The 18,090-nt window shown below is 36.0% G+C and overlaps 1 protein-coding gene across 27 annotated transcripts in view; it reads left to right on the top strand.

The window, feature by feature from the left end:
- The window catches only part of ABI3BP (ABI family member 3 binding protein), a 137,038-nt gene that overhangs the window by 31,153 nt on the left and 87,795 nt on the right, over window positions 1–18,090 (top strand). For all 27 annotated transcript variants that reach the window (XM_050987252.1, XM_050987295.1, XM_050986933.1 and 24 more), the window contains exons 4-7: window positions 86–218; window positions 9,929–10,110; window positions 13,027–13,088; window positions 17,975–18,026. In XM_050987252.1, the coding sequence (XP_050843209.1) occupies window positions 86–218; window positions 9,929–10,110; window positions 13,027–13,088; window positions 17,975–18,026 (429 nt within the window). The remainder of the gene's footprint in view (window positions 1–85; window positions 219–9,928; window positions 10,111–13,026; window positions 13,089–17,974; window positions 18,027–18,090) is intronic.

Genomic DNA, 18,090 nt, shown 5'->3' with positions numbered 1-18,090 from the left:
AGATCTTCATTTACTTAATTGTCCCTCACAAAAACTGTCCTTTGCATAATGCAGGAGAAATTACCTTTATATGTTCCTTATGCAGGTCGGAACAAGACACAGAAGCCTCTGCAGCTGGTGGTTGGCACTCTCACCCCAACCTCTGTGTTCCTGTCTTGGGGCATCCTGGTCAACCCTCAACATGACTGGACAGCAACAAGTAACTGTGCTAGTGACAGGTAACAACAGAAAAGGATGGGCTTTGTTGCTACCATGACTTCACTCAGGGTAGCTCTCTGCTGTGATTAATATAATTTTTGCAGTAAAAATTGAAATGTTATAAACAATAGTTCTGAATGTGAAGTCAGTTTTTTTTTCATTTGCTCACGCTAGTGCTTTGCATATCTTTACTTGACAGCAACTTTAGTGAGATGTCTCAAGCTGAATTCCAAATCTTGTTATTTGGAATTCTGGATTCTTTGCTCTTAAACTAATGGCCTTGGCTCTACCTTCATTTGTATCTGAACCAATTGAAACTTTGTTAAATCACAGGAAATATTTTACTTTAGAGTTGACTCAAAAGCGTAAAAGAAGTCTTTTGTTGTGCTGAGGTGGGGGAATGATGCCTTATTTTAACACCATTTGTTTTTTGTTTCCTTTATTTTGTCTTATCACTAAAACTGATACAGTACAGCTTTCATTAATTTTCTGTTGTAAGTAAAAAAGGATCTCTTTTATGTCAATATTTTTGGCATTTACTGGGTGGCACAGTAGGTGGGAAACTCAGGAAGGCTTGCCAAGTAGCAGCTTCAAGAGAAGTCATAGTGCAGAAGAGCTTGTCAATTAACTAAAGCCTCTGTAGAATAAAATTATTTAAATTGCTAATGCAGATGTTTTCCCTACTTGTGTTTCTCCTTATGTTCTTCCTTGATGACAGAATATTTTTACTTTCATTTTTATTGTGTGAAGCTCTATTCTACTCAACAGTGTTCTGTAAAACTAAAAAGAAACATTATGAGCCCATGGGATGCATCTACATCTGTTTTGCAACTGTTATCTTTTGGGTTTTAAATGCTTGGAGTTTTTTTTTATTCAGAACATTTCTTTTACCTGTTTAATATTTGTCAAATTTGTCTAATTTAGACTTGACTTTTCTTACTCTGGTGTTCATAAGAAAACTCTAGCTGACACTATTTAACTGGATGTCAAACACAGGCTATGTTAAAAAACACGTCCCATTTAGCCAGGATTACTTTTTTCATATCTTTACAAAAGTTTCATACCTCACAAAAGGACTGATCCTTTTCAAGCATCAGAAACTTCTCATGAAAAAAATTTGGATCTTCATCACCAACCAGAATTTCAAACACTATTGAAAAAAATGTTAATGTTTGTTAGGAAACAGTTGTGGAATGTTAGTAAATGTCCAAGGATGAAATTTGATCGGATTTTTCTTCAATAGAAATAAAAGTTGGTTAAGGCTTAGGTTTTGCTCTTTCAATAAAGGAAGAAGCAAATATTTTCCTATTGTGTGAAACTGAAGAAATGAGCTGATCTTGGATGAGCTCGTAAATGTTCTAACGTAGTGGTTTCAGCACCATGTTTACCAAGGAATTTATCTTTATATAATGTGTCAGCACCAATGTTGCAGTAGCCATTGTGCCGTGGGAATGAAGAACGCTTCAGGAGAAGCCTATATCCTATATTAATCCACCTGGAAATTCAAGGCAAATGGTATCCACCACCATGCCTTCATCAATTCTGTGTTTTCTCCTCAGTAGCTGAATTTTCTTTTGGGCATTCATTGACTCAAAGTGGGAACAAAGTTTTTAACATAGTTTTTCAGTTAGGGCAGTGTCTTGCTATGTTTAGAATATACTCTGAGGTATTCCTCCTCTCAGGAATTAAAGTGCACATTTTAGTGAAATATTGTCAGACAGGAGTAGCTAGTTTAAACACATTTATATCAGTTACAAATGATCTTATCAAAGATAGGTATATAACTCTAACCAGATTTCTGTTTTGCAATCAAGCATAACAAGGAAGTTAATGAAGGAAAAAAAGTCACTCAAGTGGTGGCCTTAGTAATTTTACCTTTCTGGACTAAAGTGCTTGTGATTTGTATAAATTATGAGAACAGTTGGCCATGTGACCATGGTGTGTATATCTAGAATTCCAAGAGAGATTAGATCCACATATATTTCTAGTCAGTGTGTAGAAAAAAACTATTAATTTATTATAATCATTTGAATGACTGTTGATAATGTGCAATAAAAAAAAAAGAGGAAGCAGTCCATTCTTAGCAAGTTAGTGGTGTGATAAAAGTACATGACTTAAAAAGCTAGTTAACAGATCAACCGAAATTTCAATCTCTTTCAGGGGCAATCTACCTGGCTTCATGCTTTTTCATCTGCCATATTCTCCTTACTGGGACTGTTAATCATCCACAGGATTGCTATTAGTGGCCAACCTCTACCCTTGGCACTGACAGTACAGAGCAGTCAGGACCTCTTAACTCAGTTAGTCAGTCAATATCCCACCAAGGTTTAAATTTGTAACTCCCCATGACCTGAAATGGAGTCACTGTTCTCAGCCTCAGATTTTACCATCTCCATGTGGATGTTAGGCTTTTGTACAAGTGTTGCATAATAAAAGTTATTTCAATACGTTACTGAGTCAGAAGATAAAAACCACATGGAATAGCACGGTTCTGCTGGCCAAGATTTTCTCTAGTGCAAGTTTGACCTCAGTGGGATATTCCTTGGAAGATCTGGTTTTGTGAGCAAATGAGCTTGGAATAAGAGGTGCCATATTCTCAAATAGCCTTGATATCTTTTACTGCTTCAGTGAAATTCCTGCTTTCTTCTTCAGGGAACATAGTGGTCTTCTGTATCTATGAGATTTTTAAGAAGCTCTGATGAAAAAAATTTACAGTGACATTTTTCAACAAACCATTCTTTTGGCTTAACTCCCTAGAGATTAAGAGCATAAGCCAATAGAGTGCTACATATTACACTCAAGATAACCCCAAATGCTAATCTCTTGTTGAAACAAAAGTATTCACTGTCATTTTTGTGGATCAAAAATAGAAGGTGAAATTTTGAAGCATTCTTCAAGTGACTATTATCCCTCATCAGACCCTTAGCACTAGAATTTAAAATAAACCAAAAATATCTAAATCAAAAAACTCAAGGGATTAGTTTTATGTAACTGATGAAAACTACATAACACCAGAAAACACAATAGGTGGAACCTTCCTCAGCATCCTCTGCTTTCTGACAACAGTGGAAGACAGCTGATGAGGGAAGATGGCAAAGTAACAATATCCTGCTGCACAGCCATGTTCAGTTCCTCTTTTTATTATTTCCAAGAGAGTAAGAGGTTTGTTTCCTCTCTGCCTAGCTGTGTTCAAACAAATATTAATGGACAGATCTGTCAAAATAAAAGTACTGGAGCTTCATTTACTCTCCATCCAGGTCTGAAAAAGAGAGAATACTGTGTAAATTTTTCTTTCTTTGTATTTGCTTTGATTAGAACACCTCTGTAGCTGGAGGTCGAAAAAGGTAGACTTTGACTTTCAATTCTTTAGGGAGAAAAGTCAGGGGATGGAACAAAACCCATTATTTTCCATGTTAGATTAAAGCAGAGTTTATAGATAATATAAAATTACAATATTCTATTGAGTGGATTGTGTAGAAAAGCAAACACACTTTCAGATACATGCAAAAACAGGAATTTAAAATCTGAAGGTATGTCCTTTTTAAGTTAAATGCTGTGACAATTTAACGTCGGCATCGTTTTAACTGCTTTATCTGTGATTTAAATGTCCTAATTGTTGTACTTGCCAGTAGCAGAGATTTTGTGGTTTATTTTGTTTTTATCTAATGATTTAAAAAAGAAATATAAGGAAAACAGTAAGGGAAAACCAGGGAAGAGTCCATACTTAGTGTTTTTGTTGTATAGTGCATAAAAGTACGGTTTTTAAAATCTGAAATTCAGAAAGAAATGTGCTATCTCCTCCTGTGCCTATTTACAAACTTCTATCATTATGCAGCTGCCAACTAAGTCATACTTTGTGTTGCAAGTGTCATACAAAATGTATTTTAAACATAGCAGAATTTCTTAAAGGAAATCATACAACAGCAAATACACTCCTTGGGTTTCAGGTGCTTTTGAGCATGTGCTAAAATCTTGTTTAAACTGGAATGATTTGTTGCTGTTCAGTCTCTCCTTTTTCAGAGCCTCTCACTCTTCATTTCAGTCATTCTACTACAAGTTTTAAGTAGAAGAAGTGAATTTTAGTGATCATGTAAGAGTCAAAACTAAATTAGAAAGTGTTTTGCCAACTTAACTGGTAAGTTAAGTTAGCAAAACTTAACTTACCAGTTAAGTTGGCAAAAAATCACTGGTGTCATTCTTTCAATTTTTTATATATGACAGTGTCTGCTACTTTAAAGTAAACTTAACAGTAAAAAAGGAAACAATATAATCAGCTTCATGGTTCAATTTGTGCAACACGCAGTGTATGAAAAATCATAGTTCAAACAATTTTTTGTATTGCTTTCTAGCATTAAATGGATGCTGCACTTCTAATGAAATCTTACCATAAATAAATAAATACCTGGTGTCCTGATAGTCTCTCTTAAAACATTCTGATTACATTGCTTTGAACAGAAAAGAAATGAGCTTTATCATCTATTGTCTCTGGCAACACAAAATCAGAGCTGGAATGTTCTTATACCTCCAAGGCTTAATGGTTTGTTTAGTGTTATGTGTGACTAAAATAGTCATGATTAAGTTGTTTGGAGTTTTGGTTGGGACCTGGTTCCAAATAAATCCATGATATTTATACAAACTGACCTAGTCTTGAAATCCCACAAAGCCATCTGCCTTAAAGATTTCCAGTATCTAATTGTTAGTCTCTGACTATTTGACTGTGCAAGCATGTTCTGGGAATCTGGCTGAAATGAGATTTGGTTAAAAAATGGGAAAATGGACATTGGAATTCTTGGTAAAACAGTATTATTCACACTGACAGATGAAAGCTTAATGTCTTGCCTATCCATCCTAGTAGAATTCTACTTCTTTTAACAGTGAATAAGATTTGCTTCATCTCAAAAGCAAAAGCCCTCTGTGCTTTCTTTAAAATGGTCATTTTGCTTTCTAGTGCAACAAAAGGCTATCTCTAAACTGAGCACTGCCTTGCATTGTAGAGTTTTAAAAAACAAACTTTGTAAGTTGAACATAGAAGAGAAACAACCTTCTGTGACAAGCTCGGAGTCTTTTACATTGACTCTGCAGCTACAGTAATCACTACAGTGGTTGGCCGATGAGTAATCTTGCGCTCTTGTGGCTTCCTTTAAATTATTAACTTGGCCTTATTTTATTTCTGCCATCACATTTTGTGTAAATCTTATGTGGAGGCAAGCAAAGCAAAAATATCATCAAAGATACAGAGTTTCAAGAAAGTCTGTAGCCTCTCTCCCGCGGCCGCGGGGCTGACTGAGCCCGGCTGGGAGCCCCGGCCCGGCCGAAGATGCCACACCAAGTGCCACTCCCGGATTCCCTCCGGAACCCTGGGCAGTGGTTACCGTCTGCGGTGTGGGTGGCGCGGGCGGGATGCCGGCTACGAGGTACTGAAGCAAAGGAAGGAGGAGGGACGCCCGTATAAGTACCAAGGATCTTTCAATCTTCTTTCCTGGCGGTGCTAGGGACGGGTTCCAAGGGGTGGGGGGAAGGATTTTGGGGGGACGCTGATAAAGGGAGTGGGTGTGATGGGAGGAGACACAAAGCTTACCAATAGCAAGGACCCAGGGAGGAGCGTGGGTTACAGCTAAGCCACTGAGGATCACACAGGGGAGGGGAAAAACCCCAGGGGCAAATCATACATCAAATTAAGGAATGACTGGCACAGAGAATTGTCAAGATAAGAGGGGTGGTCACCACGACAGGCAGGGCAGGGCAGGGGGGGTAGCTCCAATAGGGAGAAACCATTGTGAGGGAAGTACATGGGGGGAACCGAGGACCGAACCATTATTGAGTTACAAAAGGAATAACCGATTCTAAAAACACAATGCCACAAATGTAGACACTAAGCATTCCAGGATTTTGTGCAAATGTATATGGGGAGAGGCTATCTGGATGAATCTAGGCTCTTTATTCCTCTGCTGTGGCCAATTTTGCTTTTTTTCCCCCTCATTATTACAGAGATTAATTCTGAGTGCAACAAAATTTTGACCTGCTCATGGCACCTTTTGTTTTAAATTTTTGGAGTTTTAGCTCTCTAGTAAAAAGGAGAAAGTAAAATTTTTCTGCAGTTCCTAGGGTGGCCTCATTGGTGGTATGTTCAAATGAGTGAAGCATTGCCTGTTAGTGGGAGAGGGAGGCACGAACTTTTATGGAGTTTGGCAAAAGAGCTCTAATGTTTTATAGAGTGCTAGCTGGCAAAGAAACAGAGTAACCCTTGCAATCATTTGATTAATATTTGTTGGAAATATAAATGCAAGAGTATTCAAGAAACATTTTTCTGGTAAAATGTCCCCCACGAAAATATATAACAAATCAATTAATCAAAATGAGATGTTAAATTAAGTTAAATATTGTTAGGTCTTTATACCTGCTGAGAATCTAGACTGAAATAATTCCTCACCAAGTACAGCTGGGTGTGCCATCTTGCTGCAACATCAAACCAGTGTTCACAGGTGGCAATAGCATTCCTAGGAGCATTCCACAGTGTGTTAGCTGTTAGAACCCTGTGGTGAGCAATCAGTTTTTCCTTATTTTACCTCACAGAGATAATGGCAAGTGCTTTATTTGAGAAACATGAAGTGTAGCTTTCCCTTCTATGTAAGTATGACAGCACTCTATTTCAGCCTGCCTTATGTTGTTCTGGAGGGGATCTATGAAGATGTTTTGCTGAATGTTTCCAGTTCAGCCAGCTGCACTCATTTTGTGCATGTTTGTCACTGCCACGAGGGGATTGATAGATGTGAGTGGTGGCTGGATGTTACTGCTTACTCATGTCTGCAATTATATGTGTTGACTGTTTGATATTGTATTTTTGATGAAAGAAAGGTTCAAAAAAGGGAGAAATTAAAATTACAGCAATATTCAATCAGTACAGTGTTCCCAGGCAGACACTGAACTTGCATTTTATTTGGCAGTGTTTTGGTCTGGTTTAACAATGCGTTGTTGTTCTTTGATGACAAAACTTGGCATTTCTGAATTTTTACTCTATAAACAAATGATTGCATTTCCCCAAAAGTGCATGTAGATATTTAGATATTTTTAATAGTCAAATGATTGTGACCTGCAAATTCTTAAATGGAACTTCATTTTTATTGCTTTTTATTGAAATGGTTGAGGAAATTCTGTCATCACAGTCAGTGTTTTTAGTACTCACTATGGCAAGTTTCCACTGAAATAATTATACCCTTGGTGAAGTTTTTATAGGCTTGGAAATCTTGGAGCTGAGAGCACTTTTCTTCTGAGCTGTATGTTTCTCTTTCTTTCTAATGGCAGAGTTTGGCCCAACTATGAAAATCTTCTTTTCAGATTTTGTAGTAGTCTTGAATTTAAGTGAAAGATGGGGCCTTTTTTTGTTGTTGTGCATGTGTTCTCACTATTTTAATTTATGTTAGAGTGAAGAAATTTCCAGGTGTGAGACGGCCTTAAAAAGTAGAACATTTTGTCCACTAGAAGCAAGTGGGGACAGCCATTCAAAAGCCTTTTTGTTATCAGCAAGTTTTTATTGTTTTTTTTTTCTCCTCATTTCTGATGCAGCTGTTCTTTTAGCTTGTTCAGTAACTGAACTGAAACAGTATACTCTCTTTTTTCCATCACATATGAACACTTTGTTTCTATCCCATTGGATTAAAATAGGTAGGAAAAGGTAAGGATGAAAATGAAAACCATTGAAAATTCCTCTTTCAGGCAAGGGAAGAAGGTGACTATTCCCACTTGAATTCACATCTGATGTCTGCCTATACTTATTCCAAATCTCTCACCAAAAGACTGTATGGGGTCCAGTCAGAGGCATTTGTGTTGAAGATTGAATTTGTTTATTAAACTCACATCCTTTGCAAGACAGTGTGAGGGAGTTCAAATAAGCTTCTCCTGTTGGTTAATGTCTCTGTGACTACAAACAAATAGATCAAGAGGATAAAAGAGAAGACTTTTCCCTTCTTTTAATGTTGCCAAAAATTGATTGTTTAAAATGTTATTTGTCAGTTTAACTGACAATTAGGTCTATTATTTGACATTTGATTAGATCACAGCCCACAGAAGTAAGGAGGCAGATTATTAATTGGTAGTCCTGGAACTGAGAGGATATTCACTGCTTATCTTTTTTTTTTTCTCTTACTGTTTGTTTTTTTTTTTTCCTTTTCAAGTTTTAAATTAGACTATATCTTGTTTTGAACACAAAGTAGTACAGTTAATGAAGTTATGTGAGCCCACACAAATATCGATCTTGGAACTTGGTGAAGTACCTGAATGAGCTGAATTTTAGCTCCTGGTTTACCAGGAGAATCTATATTTTTGGTGCCAAGAAAACAAATTTGACAGTTATGAGATAAAATATGTAAACAAAGTGAACCATTATGTATGGAAATGTTTTCCATGAGTGACACTTGCCTTGTCTTAGGTTGTGTTTTAATAGTGAAGTAGAAATTCCTGTCTACTCAACAGTCACATTTCATGTGAACTGTACTCTGAAAGTGCTCTTCTCTAATTTCAGCAGAAGCGGCTTTATGTATTGGCTGTATTAGGTTTGGTCCACTGAGTAATTTTAGTCTGGACTTTTGAAACTTTTTTGGTTAAGAATCTTTTTTTGGTTGGTTTGGGTTTTTTTAAGGAAGAGATTCCTTTGTCTCTATATAATTGTCTGTATAATGCCTGTAATAAGTCTCACATCCTTGATTTGCTAGCATTAAGTTGTCCTATTTAAGTGTGGCAAAATACAATTGGACTGAATTCGTCCCTTTTCAGATGATGTAAATGTGAGATAGATATGGATGATGAATATGAGTAATTTATGTTATGTGTAACAATTCTCAGTAATACTTGGATTTAAAAATTACCAAATCTCTCTGAGATTTGCTTTTCCAAGAAAAAAAATGTCCACTCCATTCTGGTAGTGATTCAGCACATATATTGAAAATGAGACTATAGTCAGCCAGGGGAGTTCTTGTGCTGAAGCTCTCACCATTTCCACTACCTTTTATTTCATTGGTTAACATTGCAGTTGTGTTTTTCCAGGGTGGTGCTCCTTGACAGATTTGGGCAATTTCTGTAGAAATGTTCCCTAGTTTCACAATCTGTTAGCATTCAACATGTTATTGATTTAACCTGCAGGAAGTAATGCCTTGGTTTGGTTTCTTGTTTGAATTGGGGACAATACATAATGGGATCTCTGAATGAAGAATGTATTACACAAACAACAAATATTACTAGTCTTCCCTGGAAACTGTTTTTGGACTAATTTTGACAGGAACACCTTTCACTGGATGGATATAGATGATTTTGAGAAATCAGTAAAGGCTTCTTGACTAGCAGACTCATGATTCAGTTGGCTGGTTCTGGCATATGTTGGAATTACAGGAGCTGCTTGAACAATGAGTTTACACTTTGTGGTTAAAACCTCACACAGAGTGAGTGTTTGTGAATAAGGAGACTGTCCTTTTGCTCTTTGTACAATATTCCTAATGTCAGGGTCTATATGATGGGGTACATATATGTGGAATAAATCTGGCTTTTCTGATATTTGTTGACCATAAAGAGCCAGAAAGAACAATAGAACATTATTGTTGTTGTTATTTTTATTATCATTGTTATCATCATCATCATTATTATTATCATCATCATCATCATTATTATTATCATCATCATCTCAAAAAAATTGTTGTAGTGAATTCCTTTGCATAGATCTGTATTCCTTTTCCCTGAGCAGGTTCTATACAGTTCGCTACAGAGAAAAAGGTAAAGACAAGAAATGGGTGTTTCAGCTCTGCCCAGCTACAGAGACAGTGATTGACAATCTGAAGCCCAACACACCTTATGAATTTGGAGTTAAAGACAATGCTGAGGATAGTGTTTGGAGCAAGACTTTGAATCATAAGACAGTTCTCTCTAGTAAGTATTTGACAATAGTTAATCAAATGGCTGCTGATTTTAACAATATTTTATCTCTATTATGATATTAATTCAAGTAAGCTACTGATCAAGTTTTTATTGTTTAAATGACATCCATTATGCCCATAAAAATTCTCTTATGAATTGCTGAAACTAGAAATATTTTGGTTTTGAAAAACTGCCACCTTCTGAAAGGTGTTCTCTTGTCATGGCAAACCTGTCTGCTGCAGGTTGATAGAATTCTAATTGTGTTTAGTACAGATACACATCAAGTGTTGAGTATGAATATTTATACTTCTGACTGGATCCTAAGCTTTTTCCTTAGGCCATGAATAGTAAGATGATCAAGTAATGAACTGATCCATCAACCATTATCCAACTAATCCACTGAATTTCTTTTCCATCATGGGTGACAGAAATTTTTGGCATTATTTGAATCTCCTTTTACATCTGCATTTACTCTGAAGCCGGTCTTCAAGCTAGACAGTTTGGGCCCTTTATTACTCCACTCAAAAGATTAATTTGATGCTAAAATCAAAGTATTATATGGATCATGTCTGAAGCATGCAGTGTCATGTATGCTTTTGGTTTTGTTTTTAAGGAGCAGTGTATAACACCTCTGGCTGGCTGTCATGCATATTTTAAGGTTCTCCTCTGAAATCCCAAGACAATGCAGGAAAAGTGATGTCAAATTAACCCTTGTAAAAGCATGTACTGCTGAAAGAATCACTCATACCAGTAGAGGAAATAGGCATCAGTAGAGTTTTCCTCCTTGTAATGAGAAAAAGAGAAGATTTAACAGATTATACAATTTGATTTGTTTTCCTCAAGTATTTGCATAAAGGTATTTTGAAACATGGTGTTGCTCAGTAGATGCTGGAAACTCCTATGCTTAGTAATTTTAGCTTGACTCAAAATACAAAGAATGGGAATTCTCATTAGATAGCCTTATTCATATGAGATTTCCAGCTGAAATTTAATTTGGACTTCAGTTTTGATTAGTAGGTGAGTTACAGAGCTCAGTATACTTGAGGATAAGGGAGGGGAGCAGTATAGTGGCTTGTAACACTGGGAAAACCTTCATACTCCCTAATAAAGAGCTTTGTTGGCCTCAATGATGAAATACAAAGCTGTAAATTTGAAGGACCTGCCCAGTGTCCATGGAGCTGTTCTAGTAGTCTAGAATAATGCCATTGCTATACCACACCTTAAGGAGGATAATGGTGGTAGCCTTTTCCTATACCTGATTCACAAAAAGCTCTGCTTTGCAGCCTTACAGATATCCTACCACGTGTTTTTTCTGGTTTTTTCTACATTTCAAACATCTTAAAATTATCTGTAAAGCAAGTGATGAAATATTTCAACACTTAGAATAAGAGGGAGTGATGAGTGCAAGTATTTATAGCTTATTACTTGTTCAAGACTGATGAAAACATCATGAAATTTTATCTTTCTATAGAATGTATTTCTAACTGTTGTTTCTTACAGACATTTTCCTTTATTAATACGTCAGGAGAATCATTCTTGTAAGTTTATGGAGACCCACTGAGTTTGGTTGAAAGATTATTTCTTCTAAGAGTTCATATTCTATTTACATAAGATTTCTCTTGTCTGCAGTGTAGACTTGTGTATTCAGTGGATGCTTCTGCAGCAGTTAAATCCCAGGAGTTTGTAATTACCCTGCATGTCTACATTCTGGTCTACTGATAAAGAATCTTATCATTGCAAAATTGTCAGCACTTTTGAATTCAAGCCTTTCATATTTTTAGTATATAGCAGGTAGATACAGAAAATGTGGGCAGTAAACAAAGAGTGTATATTTATAATAAATGTATAACCAGATTCCTGTAAAGTTTATCAATCAACGCAAACAGACACTTCTTCACTGTGCTAATTTCTTGGTTTGTGTCAAGTTCTTCTCATGTAGGAGAAGCATCTCAACTTAAACCAAACATCCTTCGCTGTAAATGTTCTTGTTCCCACTGAAGAATATATCAATTACTAGAAACTGAAAGTTCTTTTGCATGTTCCTGGATTTGTTGAATCCACAGGCCGAAATTTTGTTATATACTAAACATGTTGGGAGGGGTTGGGAGGAGAATCTGCTTTTAATTCGTGATTTGAAAACACATTAAAGGCATGGCAAAAGTCCAGCATTTATTTAACTGATTTTTTTCAGAAGAGATGAAAGTAGCTTATTTCAGACTGTCTTGCCATGATTTTCTCATGAAGTCATTGAGAAGCTTCTGTCACTTTTCCCTTGAATTTAGGCCAATTGTAAGTCCTGTTATTTAGAAGTACCAAGCACTTTGAAAGACTTGTTTTCAACTCAAATGTATCTCAACTGATATTTCTTTAGAGCTGAATTTTTTTTTCTACTTCTCATCTGTTTTGGATGGAATTTGAAAAAAATATGATAACTTGTAGCTTGACTCTTGTTTGCACATCCATTGTTGGAAGGGCAGCCGAAAAGTGTAAAGATGGAAGATACAGAGAAAGTTTGAAGCAGATGCTAGAATAGAGTAGGTGCTGAACAGGATTGTTTCTTGACTTACTCAACAGCTGCATCACAAGAAACTTCTAATACTTAGAAACTAAGAGGAAAACTTAAGAGAAAAAAATTCAGAGTTTAAGTCTGGGGGTTTGTTGATACACTGAGATAAACAAAACCATAAACAAAACAAGAAGAATACATTTCATTTCCATGCTGTCAAAATGTGAAGAGAGGGCCTTGCAGATATATTAATGTATCTGGAGACACAGGAGAAAACAATTTTTCCATTATGTATTTTTATACAGGCTTTTAGTTAAGCCTTCTAACTTTCCAAGCTGACCAAAGGTGAATAAACTTGGTTTGCTTTGCTTTGGACAAAAAAATTAATTCTGTGAATTTATTTTTTCCTTCTGTGAAAACAGGTAAAAAAGTAAATGGACAACTCCAGAATATGTATAAGTTGGTACCCAATTCCCAAACACAGGTATGCAAAACAGTCTCCTTTTTAACCTGATTCATATTTCATATGATCAAATTTTTTTTTCTCTGTTAGTATTCAGTGAGAAAGAAATTAAGGCCACAAACTGCCAGTATAGAAAACAATCTGTTAAATGCACTGTGTGGAAAATGTTTAAATGTGTTGGTGGACAAAATAATTGAGAACTGTAACTGAGATGATTACATACACTTATTTCAACCTATCTAAGATAAATTTGATGGTTTCCAGCTGTAGATTCAAAACTGAGAAGTTGCTTATTCCTTTGTAGAAGTAAGGTTTGTTAAACTGATATTTGTTGTCATCAGTTAACTTTGGGGTAACATGGTGATGTGATTTTATAGAGTAATTTTGTATATACTCAAGTTTTCTAAATTAGTCATCCCACTGAATTCACTGATAGTTCCCATATGTGAGGCAAGTGTTTGCAGAACCAGAGGAAACTAGAAAGAGCAATTTAATCAAGTTTGCTAGGCTGTCTATTAAATCCTTTTATGTGGCATGGTAAAATTTTTACCATTTAATTTAAAAGAATTGATTTTTATAAATAAATATTTTTTTCCCTTTACTTGACTTTTTCCATAAACATTCTCAAACAAGCATGGATGGATTTCATTTGTTTATGGATTCATGTACCCAGATTTTGTTTTTATTCTAAGAGCTGTAGCATAAATGAAGCCTCTCTAGATCAAACCAGCTAGTGGATTTTAATACAGTGAAAAAGAGACATTTCAGTCATAACTTCTGACTTTACCAGTTCTACTATGAGATTAAATTGGTTTATTTATATTCCCTTTCCTTGTTTTTTTCATCAAAGTGCAATTTTAAGCATCTAATCTTCTGGAGGATTTTTTTATTCTGCATCTTTTTAGGTTACTATCCCTGAGGCAGATATGGGATAACTTCCCAAGAAAAGTTGTAGAAATCCCTCTTACTTTAGAGATGTTAGAGGATTAACTCATGAGTGTTAATTATTACAAAAAATAACCCATTCTTCACAATTCTCTTCTGTCTGAGATTTTCATAAGGTTTTCATGGTAGGAAATGGTAATGTATCTTTTCTCACAAGTTTTTTTTCATATTTCAGACTCTTATAAACAATCTGTAATTATCAGACCTGGAATTCCTTCAGGAATCAAATCATAATTCGTTAAATACATTTCCTTCTAGGAATAATTAGGTATGCACAGAATCATAGAATCAATGAGGTTAGAAAAGACCTTAAAGTTCCTCAAGCCCAACTGCTGATCCTGTACCACCATCATGTTTACCATGAAACCATGTCCTCAAGTGCTGTGTCCATGTATTTTTAACACTTCCAGGCATGATGATTTCCCTACCATTTCCCTGGGCAGTCATTTCCAATGCTTGACACCCCTTTCTGTGAAAATTAATTTTCCTAATATCTGATCTAAACCTCCCCAGTGCAACTTGAGGCCATGTCCATTCACTTAGGGCAGTAATACTTTATTAATTGCATTACATACAGAGTTAGATCAGTGGAATGCTTACATTATTGGAAATATACTTATGTCTTGAGTTCACAAGAAAAGGTTTTATTTGTGAATAATATAAATCCAGTTGGTTAGATATTCAGGAGAGTGCTCCTCTCATTATGTTGATGAAGTCAACTGTGCTGTTCTTCCCCTTGGTCCCACAAGCGTCTTTCAAGTTGCACAGCCCAAGATCAGGGAATTCACTCTGGGCTATGGAGTGCAAGCTGAGCTCCTTTGCTCCTCTTAGCAAACCCTCTGTGCCAGAACCCTGACTGTTATGCTGCTTCTGTGCAAGTAGGGATTCTATTTATGCAGGCAAAGTCCTGAGAAAATGAGCTAAACCAGCTCTCCAAATATTTGCACAGCTCAAGTATGAAAGGAGGACTAGAGCCAACATCTAGTCTTTTTTGTGATCTTCACAGGGCTTAGCTCCAGAGCAGTTCTGCTTTATCACCCTCCACAGAAATATCATGAAAACATACCATAGATTATTCTAAATGTTCCCTTATCATTCTTGTTTTAGTGGTGCAAAAAGCCAAAAAGCAGATAGTTTACATTGTTCCTTCAGTTTCCACAGCACTAGGTGGGGTATGTTTCCGTGGTGCAATCAGGTCATTGATGCAAAGCCAGAATGAGTGTGATTTAGGCCAAGTTTGTTTGTGCTTTATTGTGCTCCAAAGACACAACTGACTCATATCAACATGGTCCTAACTCTCCTCTGTAAGGACATTTTTAAAGGCTGTTTATTAAAACAACGTTACCAACCCATCTAGTCATTCTGCCCTTTCAACATCAGTCACATATCATCTAGTGTTTCTTTTGGCAGTTTCATCCTTTAAGTTTGTCTAAGCTCCCAGGGCTGAGTGAGCAGCAACTAAGGAGAGAGTGGAAGAAAAGGAGTGTTCTAGAAATGGTCATTCTTCTTCCCTTCATAAACAATGGGTAGTGGTAGGGCAGAAAAAATGCAGTAGAAATTTATTTCCTCTTCTTTCTGTGAAGTTCCTCTAGTTTCATGTCAGCCTGGAAGATTGGGTCCTCCCCAGTTTTCCAGCCAAAAAGGACTCTTAGCTTCTACCATTTGTTAAAGTCTAGAAGGAAACATTCCTGCTCTTCCAAACCTTATTCAGTCCAGGCTGACCGTGATCCTTCCTTGAGGAGTGTCTTATGTACATGCCAGTTGGTTTTGGCTTTTTGAGGTATCAGAATACAACATAGAAAAAAAGAACAAGTCTCTTAAAGTAATGTTACCATGTGCTGTTTCACAAAGGTTTGAGATTTGCAGTCCTGTAAGAATATGCTGTATGTATATGGTAAGAAATGAGATGCCTGACCTATGGTATAATTTACATCTCTCATTTTCCTCTGAAAATAAGGAATATGTTATTTGCATCTGCTTTTATGATGGCAGCAGTTGTTTAAATAACTGATGTTCCTAATACCTATATGCTTTATAATCCCCATCCTAAAAATATGGTTGATAGTGCCATTCCTACAGATGATGAGCTGACATTTCCAAAAAATTTTGTATAAGTAGTAAATATTACTAGGAATATCTAAATTAGTCATATTGTGGAAACTGAGAAGAAAGCTTTGACAGCATGGGTAGATTTCAAGTGCAGCAGTTACAGATTTGTGCAGGTGAGCAGTCTAATTAGAGCATCTGGGGAATGTGGATTTCATGTCAATTATTCATTCCTGAGTGACAAACTACATTTTTAATATATTTAAATGTATTTTGAGTTTTTGTATTGCTATCATTGTAGCCATCTATTATTAGTCAAAAAAGAAAGAAGGCTCTTGTCAAGAACTGTTTCCTAGTAAAAAGGCTGATAGTAATTATTAGAAGTTCTACAGTAGAGGTTACACAAGCACTCACTACAACTTCAGAGCTGTTAATTTGATTGTAAGGGTGCTGAGGAGAAATACGATAAATTGAACACCTTCTTCTAACAAATGCATTCCATCCCATTTGTTAGTCACAAGAATAGGAGGGTTACTTCAAAAGCAGATCATCTGCAACACAATTTTTTCACTAGAAAACAAAATGGAAATGTAAAAAAGAAAAAATAAAGAAGGAAGGCTATTTTTATCCTCATATAGTGACAATGATTGAGCCATATTCACACCAACGCAAAACTGTTATTAGGTAGCAGACAGTAATCATAGTGTTAGTTGTTTCCATCTATTTCCCCAAGGAAAGGTCCACCTTACTTGTGGAGACTGACCTTCTTCCAGCTTCTTAAACTTTGGTATGTGTTTAATGTGCACCCAACCATTGCTTTTAAAGCTTTTCAGAAGTATTTAGAATAGAACAAAAATAGTTATCCTTAGGTAAATGCTTAGGTAATCCTTAGCACTTTGTCATCAAATGCTGACTTCTCATGCAAGTGTTCTTCCACATGAAGTAGCCCAGATGTCATAAAGTGCAAAATTAGGAGTACCTGGTTCTGATTTGAGCAGAATGTATTTAGCATGGAAGGTGATTGTGGGAATTATTTTCTTTCTTGCAACTCAAATACAATAAAAGAATCCCTTTTTAATGTATGTAGCATTTTTATGTTGTTAGCATTGCAGTCTACCTTCTCTCATCATCACTTGAGTGTATTTATTAAGCTTTCAGAATTTGTTCATAATTCTTATCTTTGTTATCAACTGTTTTCTTTTAATAGTTGTGGGGTCCATTCATGTTCATTCCTTTTTTTATTTTATGGTACCAATATAATTTGATATTCACATTTAGGCAAGATGTAACTTGGGTCAAAGAGATATGAACAGCATAAGAGTCCAAGTATTTAGCATAAAAATGTAAGAATCATGTGGGTGGCTGGCCACTTATGCTTTGGAAACAATTCCACTAAATAATATTTTTCTGAGCTAATCTACTTTCATCAGGCTATTCACCTGAGAGTGCTGATGGTTTACAAATGTGCACCTGGTTCTGGAATAGTCTATGTTCTAAATATAGTGTTCCTGAGAATAAATTTGTGTCCTGTGACCAAATTGTAATTGCATATGTTTCACATGTTTTGCTGTAGTTAAATTTCAGCTTTTCTTCAGCATTCTGGACTACTCCCCAGTCAGTGCTCCAGAGATCCTTAAGATAAAAAATAATTGGGGTTTCCTAAGCTGTCAAATACTGTGGTTTTATTAAGCAAAACATCTCAAGCTGATAAAAGGAGATCAAAATGCAATATTACCACATTATCCCATGGGAACTGAAGCACAACCATCAGGGACCAAGGCCAGAGCCATATCCAGTGGTAACTTGGGACAGGCGTGGTATTGGATTAGAACCCTCTATTTTTATTACTCTGTTCAGTTACTATTATGGCAGTTCTCCCAAGGCACTACTTTTATCCATTTTTTCTTTTTTTTCAGATTATACTTAGTGATAATAAGAAATTGGTCCCCGTCACAATAATCAAACAAAGTAAGTTTCTGCATTTTTTAAAATGTATTCTTATACTGGGCAAGAGTAATTTGAGACTGAAATG

This window comes from Serinus canaria, chromosome 1, assembly GCF_022539315.1.
Source record: "Serinus canaria isolate serCan28SL12 chromosome 1, serCan2020, whole genome shotgun sequence".
NCBI lineage: Eukaryota > Metazoa > Chordata > Aves > Passeriformes > Fringillidae > Serinus > Serinus canaria.
This window is presented reverse-complemented; position numbering and strand designations above follow the sequence as displayed.